This window comes from Salvelinus fontinalis, chromosome 25, assembly GCF_029448725.1.
Source record: "Salvelinus fontinalis isolate EN_2023a chromosome 25, ASM2944872v1, whole genome shotgun sequence".
Taxonomy (NCBI): Eukaryota; Metazoa; Chordata; class Actinopteri; order Salmoniformes; family Salmonidae; genus Salvelinus; species Salvelinus fontinalis.
Genome location: NC_074689.1, coordinates 4,321,645 through 4,341,801, shown reverse-complemented (window position 1 = coordinate 4,341,801; position 20,157 = coordinate 4,321,645). Strand labels below are relative to the sequence as shown.

The following is a 20,157-nucleotide window of genomic DNA, read 5'->3' as shown; positions in this document are numbered from 1 at the left end:
GGGCTTCTTGCAGTCCATTTGCAGTCTACAAATTATTTGTAATTCTGTTCCGGCCCCCTGACCATCCACTCAAGAAAAAATTGTCCCGCGGCTGAATCAAGTTGATCGCTGCAGTATTGATTAATTAGGGAGATGGTGATGGTACTGTTTTTGTCTCGAGCGCCAGAGACTTACAGTATGTACAGTGGAATATAGTCAAGTTAACGTATTTAAAATTGAATTTAATGACTGCCTATTAGCATCTGCTTGCACAGGTGGTAATTGTCTGGAGTCTGTGCAGTGTTTCTTTGCTCTCTCTTTCTCTCCGAGTAGACACACAAACACACATGCACACTACTGTTCAAAACGTTGAGGTCACTTAGAAATGTCCTTGTTTTTGAAAGAAAAGCACATTTTATGTCCATAAAATTGACTCTAACCAGAATAGAAAGAGGAGTGGGAGGCCCCGGTGCACAACTGAGCAAGAGGACAAGGACATTAGTGTCTAATGTCTAGCAGCTTCATTAAATAGTACCCGCAAAACACCAGTCTCAATGTCAACAGTGAAGAGGCGACTCCGGGTTGCTGGCCACCGAAGCCTCCAACTTTCTGTTCTGGTTACATTTCTAAGTGACCCCAAACTTTTGAAAGGTAGTGTATGTGTCTCTCTTTCTGTTTCTGGCGCTCTTTCTCGCTCTCTCAGCTGCAGCAGCAGTCATCCTCACACTCACACAAGCCAAGTCCCAGGTCTGCTCCTCTGCCACAGCTTTCCAAAAACAGAAATCAAACGAAAGCAGCACATTACTTACCGTCTGTCAGTCGCACACACACACACACACACACACACACACACACACACACACACACACACACACACACACACACACACACACACACACACACACACACACACACACACACACACAATAATGCCTTTGTCTGTTTTTTCTGCATCTGTGCACTTGTCTTCTTAAAGTAATTTCCTGCCCAGAAGAAGGTGAAAGATGTTGGTAAGCTAGAAGGTGTAATCCATGGGTTCTCTGCACTCTATCTCCGGACCAGTAGTTTTTCCTGAACCACGTAAATCTGTCCCTAACACTGCTGCCCGAAGTCCCAGGCTGTCCCTCAAATCGCACCCTATTCCATACATAGCGCTATGGACCCTAGTCAAAAGTGTCATCAACAGATCTCACAAAGTGCTATACAGAAACCCGGCCTAATACCCCAAACGGCAAGCAATGCAGATGTAGATGCACGGTGGCTAGGAATAACTCCCTAGAAAGGCAGGAACCTAGGAAGAAACCTAGAGAGGAACTAGGCTCGGAGGGGACCTCTTCTGGCTGTGCTGGGTGGAGATTATAAGAGTACATGGCCCTTAAAGCCAGATCGTTCTTGAATATGTTCAAATGTTCATAGATGACCAGCAGGGTTAGGGTTAGTAACCACAGTGGTTGTAGAGGGTGCATCAGGTCAGCACCTCAGGAGTAAATGTCAGTTGGCTTTTCATAGCCGAGCGTTCAGAGGTTGAGACAACAGTTGCGAGAGAGAGTGAGGGAGAGGGATGCAGTGATGCAGCTTAAGCCCCACCCTCAACATATATATCAACTAATTGCCGAGGGCACCAGAACAGTCTGCAGCACCCGGCCTCACCCTACTAGAATCTGAAGTCAAATGTCTACTGTTTGCTGATGATCTGGTGCTTCTGTCCCCAACCAAGGAGAGCGAGCCTACAGAAGCACCTAGATCTTCTGCACAGATTCTGTCAGACTTGGTCAATGACGGTAAATCTCAGTAAGACAAAAATAATCGTGTTCCAAAAAAGGTCCAGTTGCCAGGATCACAAATAGAAATTCCATCTAGACACCGTTGCCCTAGAGCAGTCAAACTATACATACCTCTGTCTAAACATCAGCAAGAAGGGCCTTCTATGCCATCAAAAGGAAGATAACATTCAGCATACCAATTAGAAGCTTGCTAAAAATACTTGAATCCGTTATAGAACCCATTGCCCTTTATGGTTGTGAGGTCTGTGGTGCGCTCACCAACCAAGAATTCACAAAATGGGACAAACACCAAATTGAGACTGTGCATGCAGAATTCTGCAAAAAATATCCTCTGTTTACAATGTAAAACACCAGATAATTATTGCAGCGCAGAATTAGACCGATATCTGCTAATTATTAAACTCTAGAAGAGATTTAAAATTCTCGTAAAATTCTACCACCACCTAAAAGGAAGTGTTTCCCAAACCTTCTATAACAAAGCCATCACCTACAGAGAAATTTACCTTGAGAAGAGCCCCCTAAGCAAGCTGGTCCTGGGGCCTCTGTTCACAAAGAAACACAAACAGACCCCACAGAGCCCCAGGACAGCAACACAATTAGACCCAACCAAATCATGAGAAAACAAAAAGATAATTACTTGACACATTGGAAATTTACACACAAAAAACAGATCAAACTTGAATGCTATTTGGCCTTGAACAGAGTTCACAGTGGCAGAATACCTGACCACTGTAACTGACCCAGAATCTTTGACTATGTACAGACTCAGTGAGTATTGCAATTGAGAAAGGCACACTGCCCACAAAATGAGGTGGAAACTGAGCTGCACTTCCTAACCTCCTGCCAAATGTATGACTATATTAGAGAGACATTTTTCCCTTAGATTACACATACCCACAAAGAATTCTAAAACAAATCCAATCCATAGATATTGGGTGAAATACCACAGTGTGCAATCACAGCAGCAAGATTTGTGACCTGTTGCCACAAGAAAAGGGAAACCAGTGAAGAACAAACACCATACAACCTATATTTGGTTATTTATTTTCCCCTTTGTACATGAACTATTTACACATCATTACAACACTGTATATAGACAATATGACATTTGAAATGTATTTTCTTTTTAAACTTTTGAGTTTAATGTTTACTGTTAATTTTGTATTGTTTATTTCACAAACATATGTTTCCTTTGCCTTTCAAGTCCCTTAAATTGAGAGGCAAAATAGAGGGAGCATACTTACAGTAAGTTCACACATGACACCAGATAAGACAGCAGAATTTCACAAAATTGGACAGACTGACCCTAGCCCCCCGGCACATAGATTATTGCAGCATAGGCTGAGACAGCGGGGGTAGGGGGACACTGTGGCCCTGTCCGACGATACCCTCGGACAGGGCAAACCAGGCAGGATATAACCCCACCCACTTTGCCAAAGCACAGCCCTCACACCGCTAGAGGGATATCAACAGACCAACTTCCTACCCTTAGACGAGGCTGAGTATAGCCCATGAAGATCTCCTCCACCGTACGAGCCCGGGGGGCGCAAAACCGGACAGGAAGATCACGTCAGACTCAACCCTTTCAAGTCGAGTAATAGCGAAAAAAGACGGTCACGACGTGACACATCCTTCCTAGGAACGGCATGGAAGAGTACTAGTAAACCAGTGACTCAGAGGCAGAGAATCCCACTGGAGAGAGGGGAGCCGGCCAGGCAGAGAAGGGCGGTTCGTCACTCCAGTGCCTTGCCGTTCACCTTTGCACCCCTGGGCCAGACTATACTGATAGGACCTACTGAAGAGATGAGTCTTCAGTAAAGACTTAAAGGTTGAGACCGAGTCTGCGTCTCTCACATGGGTAGGCAGACCATTCCATAAAAATTGAGCTCTATAGGAGAAGCCCTGCCTCCGGCAGTTTGCTTAGAAATTCTAGGGACAATAAGGAGGCAAATTGGAGAGATGGGTAGGAGCAAGTCCATGTAATGATTATAGGTGATCAGTAAAACATTGAAATCAGCACTAGCCTTAACAGGAAACCAGTGTAGAGAGGCTAGCACTGGAGTAATAGGATAAAATTATTTGGTTCTAGTCAAGATTCTAGCAGCCACATTTAGCACTAATTGAAGATATTTAGTGCTTTATCCGGTAGCCAGAGAGTAGAACATTGTGGTAGTCTAATAAGTGACAAAAGCATGGATTAGCTTTTCTGCATAATTTTTGGACAAACCGTTTCAGATTTATGCAATGTTACGAAAATGGAAAAACGGTGCCTTTGAAGTATTCTTGATATGTTAGTCAAAAGAGAGATCAGGGTCCAGAGTAAAGCCGAGATCCTTCAGTTTTATTTGAGACGACTGTAAAACCTTCAGGGTTAATTGTCAGATTAAACAGCAGAACTCTTTGTTTCTTGGGACCTAGAACTAGCATCTCTGTTTTGTCCGAGTTTCAAAGTAGAACATTTGCCGCCATCCACTTCCTTATGTCTGAAACACAGGGTTCCAAGGTAGGCAATTTCACTATGTTTAATTGAAATGTAGAGCTGTGTGTTGCCTGCATCGCAGTGAAAGTTTACATTGTGTTTCCGAATGACATCAGCAAGAGGTAGAATATATAGTGAAAACAATAGTGGTCCTAACACGGAACTTTGAGGAACACCGAAACGGCATCCACAGAGACAAACTAATATCTTTCCGACAGATGAGATCTAAACCAGGCAAGAACTTGTCCATGTAGACCAATTCTGATTTTTAATTTCTCCAAAAGAATGTGGTAATCCATGGTGTCAAAAGCGGCACTAAGCTCTCTGAGCACGAGGGCAGATGCAGAGCCTTGGTCCCACGCCATTAAAAGGTAATTTACCACCTTCCCGAGTGCAGCCTCAGTACTATAATGGGGTCTAAAACCAGACTGGAAAAGTATACATTGTTGCACTATAAAGCGAATAGGGTGCCATTTGCGACACATCCCCATTCTCAGTCAGTCTCCAGACGGCAGCAGTAAACCGTGCCACGCATAGGGAATAAGAGGGAGAATGAATTTTCGACTAAATAGTAGGGCTGTGACGATACCAGTATCATCTTTTTTCTATCGCAAAAAATGAAACCACCAAGCATATCAAACTCTTTGGTCCTTTAAAAACCTGCTGTATGTCCAATATTGTGTGCTATAGCTTGCAAAATGAATACGTGACTCAGGATGACAACGTGATTTTTGTTTCCAACATCAGTGCTGTTTTCCGGTTGAAGTTAAATCCGTTTTGTGTCCTTGCCACGAGATCATATCGGCTCTACTAAATAGTAAAGGCAAGCTAATGTAAAAAGTTTCCCCCATTTCAACATCACACAGGGACTTATTAAGGCTCCCTAACACTTAACAAGGTCTTATTATGTCTTATACACATAGGCACATTAAGGTGCTGTATATGCACACACACGTTTAACTCTGCTTCTTTGCTGGTATTTTATTCATGAACGGTTGGGGACATTCCCCCGTGGTGTAGTGTGACCCCAGACATACAGTACATGCGTGTGTGTGAGTACACAGAATGGCCTTATAACGTTTAACCTGGGGTTAGTGTAGGGAGGGCGGCACGGGGTCACATCGCCGGAGGACTGATTACGCCTGCTTGCCGTATGGCTCCCTTTCCCTTCTTCAAAGTGCACTATAAAGGGAATAGGGTGCTATTTGGGACGCCGCACCAGGCTTTTCATCTCTTCAGTGGAGAGCCCATCAGCCAGCCGTCTCAACCGCTGAGGAAGAAGCTGTGGGAAGGGACCAAGCTCACTTGGTCGATCACTGTGCGTGTGCATACGTGCACATGGGTGTTTGTGTGTGGGCCAAGCATGTGTGAACATATAATTACATATCGAATTTATAGGATCTCTGTGTGTGTATATCCATTTCTCTGGGCTGGTCTTTTTAACGTGCAGAGGCATACGCTGTAGAATAAACCACTGGGAGAGAGAGGTTGTAAATCCCCAGGCTGTGCTCCATGATGAAATATCTGCCGGCTGGTCTCTCCCTGCTGTTATTCCACCTGGATTGATGGTTCCCAGACGCTAGCGGTTAGCTCTGGGATGGGTTACACTTAGTGTGTGTCCCTCACACACACTGTACACTCTGCAGCCCTGTTCTAATACTTTGAAAATGCATCCTTCCTTCTTTTACACGTGGTTTCTGTTGTGTGTGAAAAAGTCTGAAGAAGAATGGTCATTCTACTAGGCTTAACGTTAAAGAGATTCTCCGTAACTTTTATATACTTCTTAGCCAGTAGTTCTGAAAGTAGCGCTCATGAGCCAAAAGTGGTCCCCGAAGATTGCGTACTATGTCACATCTTTGCAGATATGTGCAACACGTCATTGCTCTCACTCTCTCTCTCACTGCTGTGTGTGCATCTTCAGCCCCTCACTCAAATGGCGAGGGGCTGAAGCTCATTGAATAACACGCTAATTGCTCGGGGGCTGGCCCACGTGGGGAAAATGTAGGGAAAAAGGCGCAGCACAGCTTCCAGAAAAAGTAGCTTTCATATTGGGGATTTCGTGGTTAATTGATGTATAGCGAAAACAATAGTGGTCCTAAAACGGAACTTTGAGGAACACCGAAACAGCATCCACAGAGACAAACTAATATCTTTCTGACAGATGAGATCTAAACCAGGGAAGAACTTGTCCATGGAGACCAATTAGGATTTCTAATTTCTCCAAAAAGAATGTGGTGTAAAACAGTAATTCTCCTCATAGATTAATTATGCATGTATGATCTACACATTGACATCCAGCCCAAAGCGGGAGGTATAAAAAATACTTAGTAGTCACTGAAGTTACAGAGTATGTCTTTAACCTCACTTTCGAGGCTAAGGTCCGGCTAAAAATCTCAGTCCGTTTTTGAAGATCTATAGATGTAGGATCTTAATTTGAGTTTAAGCGGGAAATGAAACTTTTAGAAGCCTTTTTTGAACCTAGGATACACTACACGTTTGCATTTCCAGCGGTGCAGGAAAATGCTGAGCAACAAAAGAGTGATCAAATTAAGATCGTACATCTGTACCAAAGGAATCTATTCACTCCTGCAGTTAAGATCAGATGTTGAAGCATATAACAGGGTTAGTCAAGCAATGGCTATAACATCTCACCTCCATCAAAGACCTCAATTAAACTCTGGTACTAACGCTACCTCCACGAATAGTTCTGAACAAAAGACTGCTGCGCCCGTATTCATAAAGCTTCTGGGAGCAGGAGTCCAGGTCTATGTTCAGGTCCTTTCTGTCCATATACATCTCCTTCATTATGATCCAAAAGAGAACTGTTCCAAGATCAGCACTCCTACTTTGAAACACAGAGTATTGGGCCCAGAGGCTGCTGCTCACCTCTTGAGTTATGCACAGGATTAGCAGGGCTAGTCTGGAGCAGCCTACTGGATAGTTCAAGAGGAATGAGGTACAGACTGCACACACACACACACACACTCACTAATACCGACCATTAATAGATACATGAATCGGTCGTTCCATGAATCCCCTTGTGACAGGGGCAATGGAAACTGGTTGAGTGGCAATTGAATGCGAGCTTCATAATAAAAAGGAAGTTGTTGAAACACGTCTAGCCTGTCTATCTATTGGTAACAGGGTTGACATGTTATGCCTGAGCTGCTCAGTTTCCCCCCTACAAAACACCAGAAAATGTCCAAACAGAGTAGGACCTGTTTTTACTCTGTGATTTGATGTTCAATGTTTCTTTTGAAAATAGTTTCACCATATGAAAACGAGTGTTCAGTGCAGGGTTGACCTTAGTGAGGGACAGGCAGTAAATGAAACACTAAATCGCATGAGATGAATCCTAATCTTGAAAAATGACTTTGTCAAAGCGAGGAAATAACGAGGGCTTTACAATGATGATGAATGAGGGCCTACCTGTCTCACAACTGTCTAAACCGATAATGTCACAATGTACTGTACACAATATTGCTTTTAACCTTATAGAAACAGAAAGAGGGCATTGCACACTTGTATTTACTGTGGTAAACCTGTGCAAACATGAAACATAACAAAGGTATACAAGTTAAATAAATATGCAGTAAAGCATTAAACAGACAGTCTGCATGTTTCTCAGTTCAACATAGAGAGTCTGGGAACATTAAACAAGTGGGGGGAAAGGAACCATATTTCGGTAATAGAACCAGTTGAAAATATGCGTTGGTACTTAATGAATATGATGTCAGTTCGGTTGTCTAAGACATTATGACTGATGACAGGACGACAAACTGTACCTGGGAAAGTCTACACATTCTAGTTATCAGATTCACATGGAATTGTTGTGCAAGTTAAATGTTTGAATATGAAGCTATTTGTGAAAAGATTAAATGTAATTTTAGCTTCCAAATGAGAGAATTGGGTTTTCATAAGGTTAGAGCTCTGCTCAATCAGTGGCCCGCCCCTGTGAAGAGACATGGGTTATAAACTATGAAACACACCCTTCTCTCCCTCCACTACATAAGCCCTTGACGAAAAATGTAACCTTCTGTTCCAAGTACGCGAGGCCTGCAGCCTCTGAGTTAAAAGGGCGAATAACATTCTGTTCCGGGTACATTAGGGCGACGGTCCAATGTCAGAAGGATTCAGATAATAACTATAGAACTAAGCCAACCTCAGTGTGAGCTTTGGTTGCGAATGGTATGAACTTTGAACTCTTATTCACTACAGAAGTGATACCTCCTAGCCGTTGAGTTAGCAGCGGCCGCTGTAAACGTGGGCTAGTAAAGGACGGACGATGTATCCAGTCTAACACCCAGCGACGATACTACAACGTATCCAATTTACCACCAGTGACATTCTTCCGAGGACAGGAAGATCTCTGTTGGCCAACACAGCCAGCATCTACGACCAACCTACCATAGCGCAGCTCAGAGTAAATATTTATTGCATTTTCCTTTTCCAAATGGGCGGTAATTTAGAATGCATAAGATACTGTATTTACGATAGCACAGCTTCTCCCTTTGTTCCTCAGTCTTCCCGGTCTTTCACTCAAACCCAACCCCCTTTGGGTAACCAGCCATGTCGGCTCCGTCCACCAGGGACGTTTTCTGTATGACATAATTTGCATTCTGTGTATATGTAATTCTGTGTGATTAGTTAGGGATTTAGTAAATAAATAATTAAACCCAATTTTGTATTGCTGATTCAACTTGTTAGCCAGGGTTCGTAAAGAATTTACAACTTTCAGATGAGACTGAAATAAGGTGCCGATTAATATTGACTGCTATTGATGTAAAATATTACTAGGTCTTTACGAGTTTATTCGGAAGATAACAGCTCTATAAACACTCTTTCGTGGTGCCCCGACTCTCTAGTTAATTACATTTACATGATTAGCTCAATCAGGTGATATTAATTACAGAGAAAGGATTTTATAGAATAGCATGTCATATCACTTAATCCGGCATAGGAAAAGACACTTCAACATGATTACAAATGTAATCCATCTATAGCTTTACATACAACTGTTGCTTTAGAAAACAGGATAATTTATTGAGTAGGCTATTTGTTATTGAAAGAGAGGATATATTAATATATTGACTCCATAGGCTGTATCAATTACAAATAAAATCAATGTAATCCATGTAGTGTTTGGATATTGCACACATTTACAAATATTATAGATTTGCATAGCTGTATATATTCTGCTTAACGTATAAGAAGGAGCAGGCTGTGTAGTCTGCTGTAATTAAACAGAGGAGATAAGGAATACAATAGTTATTCTGCATTTAATGTGATGTTATTTTTCTGCCGAGCTCTGTGTTATGGACGTTGAAACATAGCAATGTGTAGCCCGTGTCCAAAACACCCTAGTCTTGTCCATTTGTTCAGCTCCAATGCTTTGACCATGTTTGATCCGCTGTCGGTAGTCATACATACTCGACGCGACTCTTTCGTGCCCCAGGATGAAAGTGCCTCCCTCAGCCCAGTTGCAATTATCGTCTGGGGAAATAAGAGGCCTGAAGGCATTTGCTTTGCAGTTTCCAGTTGTCGTCAATGTAATGAATCGTGAGGCTAATGTATGGCCCTCGTATTTTGGGTCTAGAGTTCGAATCAACTTTCTGAAACCGTCTTTCTCCACAGTTTGAATCGGTTCCGTGTCTTTCGCTGTGTGATAGGTAATTGCACTTGTTATCTCATTCCACTTGTTGCTCTTGTCCAGAGGGAGTACCACTAACGAATGATGCATTGATTGATGGCGGAGTCGGGTCTGGCTTGAATATGTCTTGGTACTTGCTCCGGGGGTTAGTTGCACACATTCTGGTAGATTCTTTATATTTGCGCACATGTATGGTTTTCAGGTTGTGAAAAAAAATCGCTGATGTTTCCACCTTTGACGAGCGCAATGCGTCCACACAATTTACACAGTACTGTTTGTTGGTCGGGTATCTTAGAGCCAAACCAGTTCCAAAGGCAAAGGAGGCCCCCCCTTTTTTCCCGAACCAATTCTTCGTCGTCCTGCAAATCAACCTCACTAGGCTGTATCACTCGACATTTATTCATTTATCATGATATGCACGATATGGCAAAATCCATATCATGGCACAACGTCATACCAGTATTCACATTCATCTCAGGGGAAGCAGATAAAGGGCATTGTTGCCAAAATCCTGAAGTATCCCTTTAATCTGATGGGACACCAGGAGTTACAGGGCTCCCTGTCCTTGTTGTATATGTGTGTATTACCTGCACTGTTACCGAGCTATCACCCAGAGCTACAGAGCCTCACTAAAATGGGTCAAAACCGCTACCTGGGTCAAACACAGGCACACAAACACACACACTCATGCACACACACTCACACACACATGGTTGGACCCCCACCCCTCCCATCGCAGGTGGCGTTCACTATCTCTGCAGTACTGATATGTGCTCTATACTACCTGGATTTAGAAGATCACGTTGCACTATGTGGCTTTTCCCTGGGGAGAAATAATGAATTAAATTATAGATCTCTGTGGATAGATACAAGTATCTGGATGGATATAAAAAGATGATGGAGGGTTGGTTTTGTGTGTGTGCGTAGATGTAGGATCAATAGAAGCTGTGTAAGAGTTACCATGAGCACAGTAAATCCCGGAGGAGAGGAGATGTGTGTGAATAATTGACTCTCCAACCGTGAGTTAAACTCACCCTGTCTCTCACCTTTCTACTAGCCCCATAAGAATCTGGCTAGTACACAGCCAGGTCGCACAAGATCCAAGGCGAAATTTGGACTACCTACCAGGTACCCAGGACGTTGGGAGATTACTGCAAAACCAGCCACTAGGGACAACAGAGCGCTCTTACCATCAAGTTGGCTTGCGGTTTGTTGCTAGGGTGCTGGGGATGGACGTAAGCCGCAAGTACCAACTCCGAGGTGTGCGTGTTCAATCAGTACTAGGCACACTTTATTTAAACCATTTTGAAATGTTTCCCTAACCCTTACCTTAACTATTCTGAATGAATGCCTAAACTTAATGTTTTAACCCTATCCCAAACCTTATGGACAAACATTTGATATTCTGAAGTGAAACTGTGAGTGCTTGTTGCTAGGGCAACCACCCAGTGTTGTAGTCGAGTCACTAAGCCTAGAGGTCGAGTCCCAAGTCCTCTGTGCTCGAGTCGTGTCACGAGTCCCTCTGGCTGAAGTCCAAGTCACCAATGGTCGAGTCACGAGACCATCAATTTATAGTTGGTCTTATTATGCAATTGTTTCTAGTCCCCACCAGATGGCGGTATATCTCCAACTAATTTACTAATCATCACTATCTCAAGTTCTACTCAACCTGTTTTAAACTACATAATTATTATATAAATGAATGGCAAGTCAGGCTCTCAGCTACTTTTTTTGTAGTCACCCACTAACATTGAAAAAATGAATAAAATCTATTATTGCATAGTGAAAACTAAAGGGAGACTTGTCAGAACCTGGCTATGGGATGCAGGGGGGAAAGTGGGAGGGAACAGCGAGAAAACAAATTCAAAGACACAACCTGCTTTCTATACTCAAGGGGTGAGAGAGACACATAGCTAGACTGTTGTTTTACTATTAAACTCAATACTAGTATTGTTTACAGTTTTGTACAGCAGTTTGTTTCCTAACGGGCGTTACGGGAAGCAAGTGAGACGCTTCCGCGATGTGTAGCCTATGATCGGAGATGGAGTCGAGCCTGCCTGCCTGTCTGCTCACACTCATCGCTTGCTCCCCCGCAGCTCACCAGTTGATGTAGACTGTGTGTGCCCGGGTGTGGCTGGCCCTTCCCACTGATAAAGAGCAGAACCCTCGCTGTTCTCCTAACCCAGTGCTGCTCATTTTCTCCTTATCATAGTCACGAGAAGGAGAATCCAAGTCACCAACGGTCAAATCCCAGACCACGAAACTGCAACACTGCGACCACCACAGATACACAGAAAGCTACATTAGCAATCAATGCACATCCAGCCTACAGAAAGGTAATTGTGTAATTAACTAAGTATACCTGGAATAACCTGTGTGTATGGGCGCACGTCAGCCTCATTAGTGTACAGCAGGACCATTGTCATTGAAGCCCTAGCCTCTATAATTGCGGTGTTGTTGGATCACAGACTCGTCATTAACACTATTTGCCCAGTGCCTGAGCGTGGCATTCAGGGTGTACGTGTGTTTGTTTTTGCTTAAAGCTCCCCAGTGACCTTCAGCTGTATAACTGTTTATAACTGTTTCATCATCATCATCATCATCATTATTACAAGGGGGGTAGTCCTATAGCTTAATACACTGTGTCATTTAGGGGTTGCACGATACATGGGCGACAAGAGAGGTAACACACGAGTCCCCTATTGCTGCTAGTTAACAGGGAAAGGAGTTCATCTGATGGGACACCAGCAAATCAAATTGATTTATATAGCCCTTCGTACATCAGCTGATATCTCAAAGTGCTGTACAGAAACCCAGCCTAAAACCCCCAAACAGCAAGCAATGCAGGTGTAGAAGCACGGTGGCTAGGAAAAACTCCCTAGAGTTTTTATAGTCGGGGAATATAGTCGGGGAACAGGGTCGTATTCATTCGTGCACACCGTAGCAAACAGTTTTGCAAGAGCTTCTTGTTGGACATATTTAGGTTGTCCCTCTTCGTTTCGGTCCGTTTTCTTCCGTCTGGTTTCTTGTGAATACGACCCAGGAGTCGGAGGTAGAGGCTCTTCAATCACCACAAGCTGAAAATGTACCTTTTTTTCCCGTCCTTGCTATTCATGTTATTTTGTTACTACATTATAATACATTCAATAACGCTGGCATAATGACAAATACTATCTAGTGCTAAGTGCAAATTCTGGTATTTAGAGGCTTTTGTTGGTAGCTGCATTGCAACCAGTCTGAGAATACGTCTAGTAAGGAACAATATGGTACAGAGAGAAAAGCAGCTACTAAGCCTGTAGATTTTTGTACACAAGTCCTGTTCCATTAAGAGTCACAACTTTCAGACACAGGAGACATGCACACACACACACACTCAGTCATGCACACACACACCAAACACACGTGTGTAGCATGCTGTCGTTCTCAGTATCCCGTTGGCTTTGAGACAAGGGGTGACAGTCTCTCCGATTGGAAATGTCAGGCGCCACCTTAACACTCTCCGCCTTCCGTTTATTATCCCCCTTTTTAATTGTTCATTTGTTACGGCGTCCAATTATTCCGCCTCGGCTTCCTCTCTCCGCCGCCTCACATTCCACCTCTTCGCTCGCTAACTCCCTCCCTCTCTCTTCCCCCCCTCCCACTCTCCCTCCTCCCTGTCTCTCTCCGTCGGGGCAGTGAGATGAAGCAGGAGCTGGCGGAGGAAGGCAGTAGATGCTCCATCCTCTCCAAGCAGCACCGCTTCAACGAGCACTGCTGTATCCGCTGCTGCTCTCCCTTCACCTTCCTGGTCAACCCCAAGCGCCCGTGTCTGGACTGCCAGTACAACATCTGCAAGACCTGCCGCACCTACAGCAAGCGGGACAAAGCCTGGCTCTGTACCGTCTGCCAGAAGACCAGGTCAGTCTACTACGGTCTGAATCCTGTCTATCTCACTGGAATGAATGAATGAATGAATGGAGAGAGAGAAGGAGGGAGAGATGGGGACACCGGAGTGGGATGGGGAGACGAGGGGGAAAGATGGGAGGCGTGAGAGAGGGAGAGTAGAGGGGGGGGGGGGGGGCGAGAGAGAGGCAGATAGCTGAGTTGGAGACCGGAGAGAGAAAGGGCAGGGAGGAAGGAGTGAATGAGGTGGATACTATACTGCTGTTGCTGTTACTACAGTCTGTCAACGCTGACCAGAGTTAGTTAGGAGAGAAAGAAAGAGAGGGAGGGAGAAAGGGAAGAAGGGCAAAAAGGAGCCGGGAAGGAGGGGGAGTGAACAGCGCGTCATGCCGGTGTCGGAGAGAGCTCTCGGGATCGAGGGAAAGGACGGGGGGGGGGGGGGGGGGGGGAGTGAGAGAGGGAAGAAAGGTGTTTTTTAGATGCTGCAGACAGGTGTTGTCAGAGAATGTCCATGTTGTATGTGTCCGGAGGAGAGACTTCCTGTGTGTGTGTGCGTGCTTGCCGTCGGAACACAGACAAACTCCGACGCCAACATGAAGCTAGACTAACCAGGCTTCACCGTATTGAGCTGCGTTACAATGGGAGGATGATGACCTGAGCTGAGTACTACAGTGTGTTGTGTTATACGGGCTCTACTCTATACTAGGAGCTTGATGAAAACCTGAACACTGCTCTTCATGGGTGTGTGAACTGGGTGGGTGGAAAGCTGCTTGACTGAGTCTTCACCTAATTGTGTGTAGACTTCATATGGTGTGTGTTTTGTTTCATGTCATATATATATGTGTGTGTGTGTGTGTGTGTGTGTGAAAGGGGATATCTAGTCAGTCCCAGAACGAAAAGTATTCAACGGAAATATGTCTCCCGCATTTAACCCAACCCTTTTGAGTCAGAGGGGTGCAGGGGGCTGCCTTAATCGACGTCCGCTTCAGCATCACACTGTGTTGTGTGTGTGTGTGTGTGTGTGTCAGCCTTCTGGGTGGTTTTAGATGCATGGATGGAAATGCCTGAAGGATGGTCCGGTCAGTCTTCCCTACCATCTGAGTCCCTGACATGGAAAACTAATGTTTTCCACATCGTACTGTCTATGACAGTGATATCACAGTGTTTGTGTGTGTGATGATGGAACATGCCAAGGCGTGGTATAGAATTAGACACGTAGCTCCAAACTGTGTTTACGAGACAAAACTGTATTTTTTTTTATCCATCAGGATGGAGGTTGGTTGGTCTCTCTTTCTCTCTCTCTCGCTCTGTTTCTCACTTCACCCCCCCTCTCTTTACTCCCCTTGTCACTCCCTCCCTTCCCGTTTTCACTCCCTCCCTCCCGCCATCTTCATCTCCCTCCATCCCCGAACTCTCTCCAACCCCCCTCCCTCTCTCCCTCCACCCCCCCTCCCTCATCCCTCCACCCCCCCCCCCTTCCCTCCATCCCCATCTCTCTCCACCCCCCTCCCTATCTCTCTCCATCCCGTATCTCTCTCCATCCCCCCTCTTTCTCTCTCCATCCCCTCTCCCTCTCTCTCTCTCTCCATCCCCTATCTCTCTCCATCCCTCTCCCTCTCTCTCTCTCTCCATCCCCTATCTCTCTCCATCCCTTCTCCATCCCCTATCTCTCTCCATCCCCTATCTCTCTCCACCCTGCCTCTCTCCCCCTTCATCCCCCATCTCTCTCCACCCCCCTCTGTCTCGCCCCCTCCTTCCCCCTCCCTCTCACCCAATCCCTCTCTCCCGATCCCTCCCTCTCTCTCTCTCCCTCATCCTTCCTCTCCCTGATACTACCCTAAGGCAAAGGGCTGTAGCTCTCTCCAACTTGTTAGTGAGATGAGTAGAGGCTTTGATGCGTCCAGCTCTTTTAATACGCTCATTACTGTTCAGAGTCACTGATGTAAATGATACTAAATGCTATCATAATATCAACAACCATCACGATGGGATGTATATAAAGACTCCACTTTTCATGACCGCATAAGACTGCCTCCATCCCAAATGGCACCCTATTCCCTGTATAGTGCACTCCTTCTGACCAGGGCCCATAGACATGTTCTTAAACCGTGTGTCCGCACTAAACACGCACGCGAATCAGAGCATCGATTCGATTACGGTCAATCCAATTGCTTGTGTAGCTTAAGCGATTTTTGCCGCCGTGCAATTTCAAAGATCAAAGCCACACTATGCTTTCTTTCTCTGCTCGCAGTACTGTTAGTCTAGCACGGGTGTGAACATTTAGGATGTGGATATTTCTCACACACTCTCGACAGCAGTCGATGTAGCTATCGTTCGGTATCTATCCTTTCCATTATCTTCAACAAGGACAAGAGCGTCCATCGTTCCCCACTGTCTGGTGAATTATCACACTGATATACTACAGTCAACTGTAACAAACTACTACCATAAAAATCCCCTACTATTTCATCACCTGGTATCAGGCCATCAGATCTGGGTTTTTGGCGGTTGGCTAGTGACTGCCGCTGTGGGCTGCTTATATTTCTCCTCCCCATTAGTGCGGTACTGTGGTGTATCGCTGGAGGTGTTGGACAGACTGTATGTGTGGGACAGCCTGTCCGTGTGGCTGGCTGTCTTCTGGACTGCACGTCAGCCGCTCCCACAGCCTCACAGAAAGAAGAACGGTGTATGAAAAGGAGCTCTGCCAAACTGTTTCAGGGCTTCAAAATGTTAGGGCTTTTTTCATTTGAAAACCCACATTGCAGTATTTACACAGTAGCTATTTCTCTCCTGATTAAAATCAATTCGTAATGTGGTTTGAGTTATCAAAACATACTGGTTGATTTACACCAAATTATGATTTTGCATCGCTTCAAAAGCATGATCTGTACACAGTTTCTGCTCGTCCTACAGGTATGTGCGTCAGAATAATACCCAGACTTCATTTTGGCTGCAATTGTCTCCACCAGGGTCGTATTCCTTGGTGCACACCGTAGCAAAACGTTTTTTCAACGGAAACCGAAACAAGTGTTTCATATTGGACAGGTTTGGATAGATCCTCCCATGTTTCACTCCGTTTTCTTAGGGCTCCCGAGTAGCACAGCGGTCTAAGGCACTGCACCTCAGGGTTAGCGGCGGCACTACAGACACCCTGGTTCGAATCCAGGCTGTGTCGCAACTGGCCGTGATTGGGAGTCCCATAGGGCGGCGCACAATTGGCCCATCGTCGTCCGGGTTTGGCCGGTGTAGGCCGTCATTGTAAATACGATTTTGTTCTTAACTGACTTGCCTAGTTAAATAAAGGTGACGTTCTTCCGTTTGGTGGCGAATAACTACGACCCAGGTAGTTGTACTGTAGCTGAGACATAGATGGTGTCAGGCAGGTAGGTGTGCTAACGGGATGAGCCAGGTAATCAGATTGATGCTAGCTTCTTCTCCTGTGGATCTTCACTGTAGTGACAGGCCCGTCACACTATCTGCCTGTAAGTCCCTGAACTCACACACACTAGTATACGCACACGTACTCACATACACACACACACACATACACACACATATGCCCCTACCAGTCCTCAGTGAGCAGGTGCATTGAGCGTTCCAAGCGTGACCGTGTCTAGTCTGGTTATATTAACCATGCGGTCCATCCCTCGGTTCATACGCACGAACACACACACACACACACAGACACAGACACACACACACACACAGACACAGACACACACAGACACGGTGGTTGACTGGCCAGAGAAGTTTCTGTCTTTCTAATGAGAAATACAGACACACGTCCTCACTGTCTGGGAAGCCTTCTCCTCCCTAGAGTCACAGACACACAGACTTCTACTGAAAATGGCAGAGAGAGAGAGCGAGAGATAGATGTAGAAAGAGAGAGAGAGGCTGGTGTCATGACAGCAAGTGATGCAAAGCCACAAACTGCCTCCCCGTTCTCCAGCAGAGCAGACACTCTGCCGAATTAATATGAAATCCTCTTTGTATCCCCCCCCCCCCCCCCTCCCTCTGAAGTTGCTACGTGCTGCTCTCCCCACATCCATCTGTGCGATGAAGTCACCGCTCTCTCCACATTTGCATTTGACCCGTGTTTCCCGCTCTCAATCGGACTAGATGGACCCACTCTGCCTCACTCTAAAGAGTAGACTGCGCTGAATGGAGAGTGTGGGTTGGGTTTAGGAGGGGCGGGTGGTGTACAAAGACATGACGTTTCTGAATATTGTCATTAGGATATCGATTGCGGGATGTCGTCCTGAAGCAGCCATGCAGATGTATGTGCGTGGAAGAGATGCATTATGGGATCTACCGTAGCATGCAGACAGGCACGCCCATCTTTGCGATGAGCGAACGAGCCGCCGATGTGATTTGGTTTAATCTAATGGAGAAGGACTTCCTCGGAAACTAACGGAAGTTGACAGACCGGCTACTTCCGAAGTTGCGCCCTCTTCCCTACATGTAGTGCACTGCTTGTCAAAAGTAGTGTGCGAAATGGCGAATGGGGTGCCATTTGGGGGACAAGCAGGCGGTCTAGCTTGTTGAGCGCAGACTCTCTCAAATGTAATCATGTCCTTCTCCACAGCCCCAGCATCGTCCCCAGTACCCATCTTTAAGGCCACGTTTTTCCCCCCGTATAGCTGTCTTAAATGATGTCTGGGCGGGGGGGAGTAGATAACAGACTGTTCATCGCCTGGGTGTGTGTGTGCATGTTTTGTGTGGGTGTATTCAAGTGTGTATGTTGTACTGACCTGAGCAGTTGCAGTCTTTCTATCTATTGAGATGGAAGCAGAGCGAGGGGTGGGGAGGGTAGGGAGATGTGGCATTGTGCTGTGAGCTGGGGGTAGGTTCAGAGACTCACTCTATTTCCTTTCCCAGGAAGCTTTTAGTCAATTGAAACGGTTCGGGCCAATTGCAGAGTGGAGCTGAACACTATACCTGCAGCCTCAGTCCACTTGAGTTAGAGCAGTAATTATCTCCTCCTCTCTCTCTCTCTCTCCCTTTCCCGTTCCTCATCTCTCTCTCTTTCTCACTCTCTATTCCCTCAGCTTTCTCTTGCTCGCGCTCTTTCCTCATCTCTCTCTCTTTCTCACTCTCTATTCCCTCAGCTTTCTCTTGCTTGCGCTCTTTCCTCATCTCTCGCCATCTCCCTCTTTCCTCATCTCTTTCTCTCGCTGTCGTCCTCCCTCTTTATCACCGCCTCTCCCTAGGCTCCTCTCCTTCACAGACTCTCCCTGTCTGACATGGTAGCCATTGACCAGAGAAGACGGAGGAGTTGCCAGCGCTCGTTTAGGACACAGTTAACAGCCTGTCCTTCAGAAATGGAAACAGCCTAGTTCACAGACCTTGTAACATTTTGATTTGAGTTCGTGCAGGAGCTTCCTCAAAACTGATTAGGGCTGAACGCTCTAGCCGAGAGACAATCTTCCTGTGTGTGTGTGTGTGTGTGTGTGTGTGTGTGTGTGTGTGTGTGTGTGTGAGTCAGGTGTATACGTGTGCATGCTCTCTGTCCTCCCTGCAGTTCTCGTGACTGTCGCTCCGTTGGCCCCATGTGTTCTATCAGAGTCTCTGTAGGGGCTCAGGTGTGTGTCAGGAGCAGGTGATAACCCGCTGCTGTTACTACTGCCAGCCAAACAGGCATCCATCCGCTCTGGCAGGTGCCAAGCCAGTGTGTGTGTCTGCGTGTGTTGTTTTTGGGTTTGCAGTGTGTCCGCGCTGTGTGTGGTTGTCACCTTGCAGAGATGCCTGACTCATTGTTGTGGGATAATATAGTGGTGCCATGGTTTCTCTGTCAGTCTGCCTCCCTGGTGTCTCTGTGTGTGTGACAGAGTGGAACCCAGAGAGTCAAGCCTCTGCCACTCACGGCTGTGGCCCCAACTCCATTGTGGCTCCTGTTGTGCCGCCGGTTTCACCAAATCAGCATGGCGAGTCAGGAAACCCGAGTCAATCAACATCGTGACTGCACTTGTGCTGTGTGCTCTGACGCCCGTTGTGTGTCCTCAGGTGACTTCAGTTGTATTAGTTCTGCACAGTGAATTAGGAAACTGGCTGCCATATTGGAGCTCTCCACGTGAAAGGGCACTTTCAGATGGTTCAGTCTGTGCTGCGGCTGGGCCTCCCTGTTCACACACAGGCGATTGGGAATCTCGTGATTCTTAAATCAGTTTACGAGATACCAGGACGGCCGCTAAGCCCTTGTTGTGTTATGGGTTAATGGGAAATGATTTTAACTTGTTTTGCCTCACAGTAAAACAAGTACAATTTCTACAATTTACACAATTTTACCAGAATAACACTAGTGCTTACACCCCAAAAAAGACAGGAAGAGGACCTAGTCCTTCTGGAAAAACTGCATAAATGTGCTCCCAGCCCACGTATAGTAT

At 45.7% G+C, this 20,157-nt stretch overlaps 1 protein-coding gene across 2 annotated transcripts in view; it reads left to right on the top strand.

Annotated features, from left to right (window-relative positions):
- Positions 1 to 20,157, top strand: part of LOC129822774 (rab effector MyRIP-like) — a 145,194-nt gene that overhangs the window by 73,104 nt on the left and 51,933 nt on the right. For both annotated transcript variants that reach the window (XM_055881174.1, XM_055881175.1), the window contains exon 3: positions 13,568 to 13,789. In XM_055881174.1, the coding sequence (XP_055737149.1) occupies positions 13,568 to 13,789 (222 nt within the window). The remainder of the gene's footprint in view (positions 1 to 13,567; positions 13,790 to 20,157) is intronic.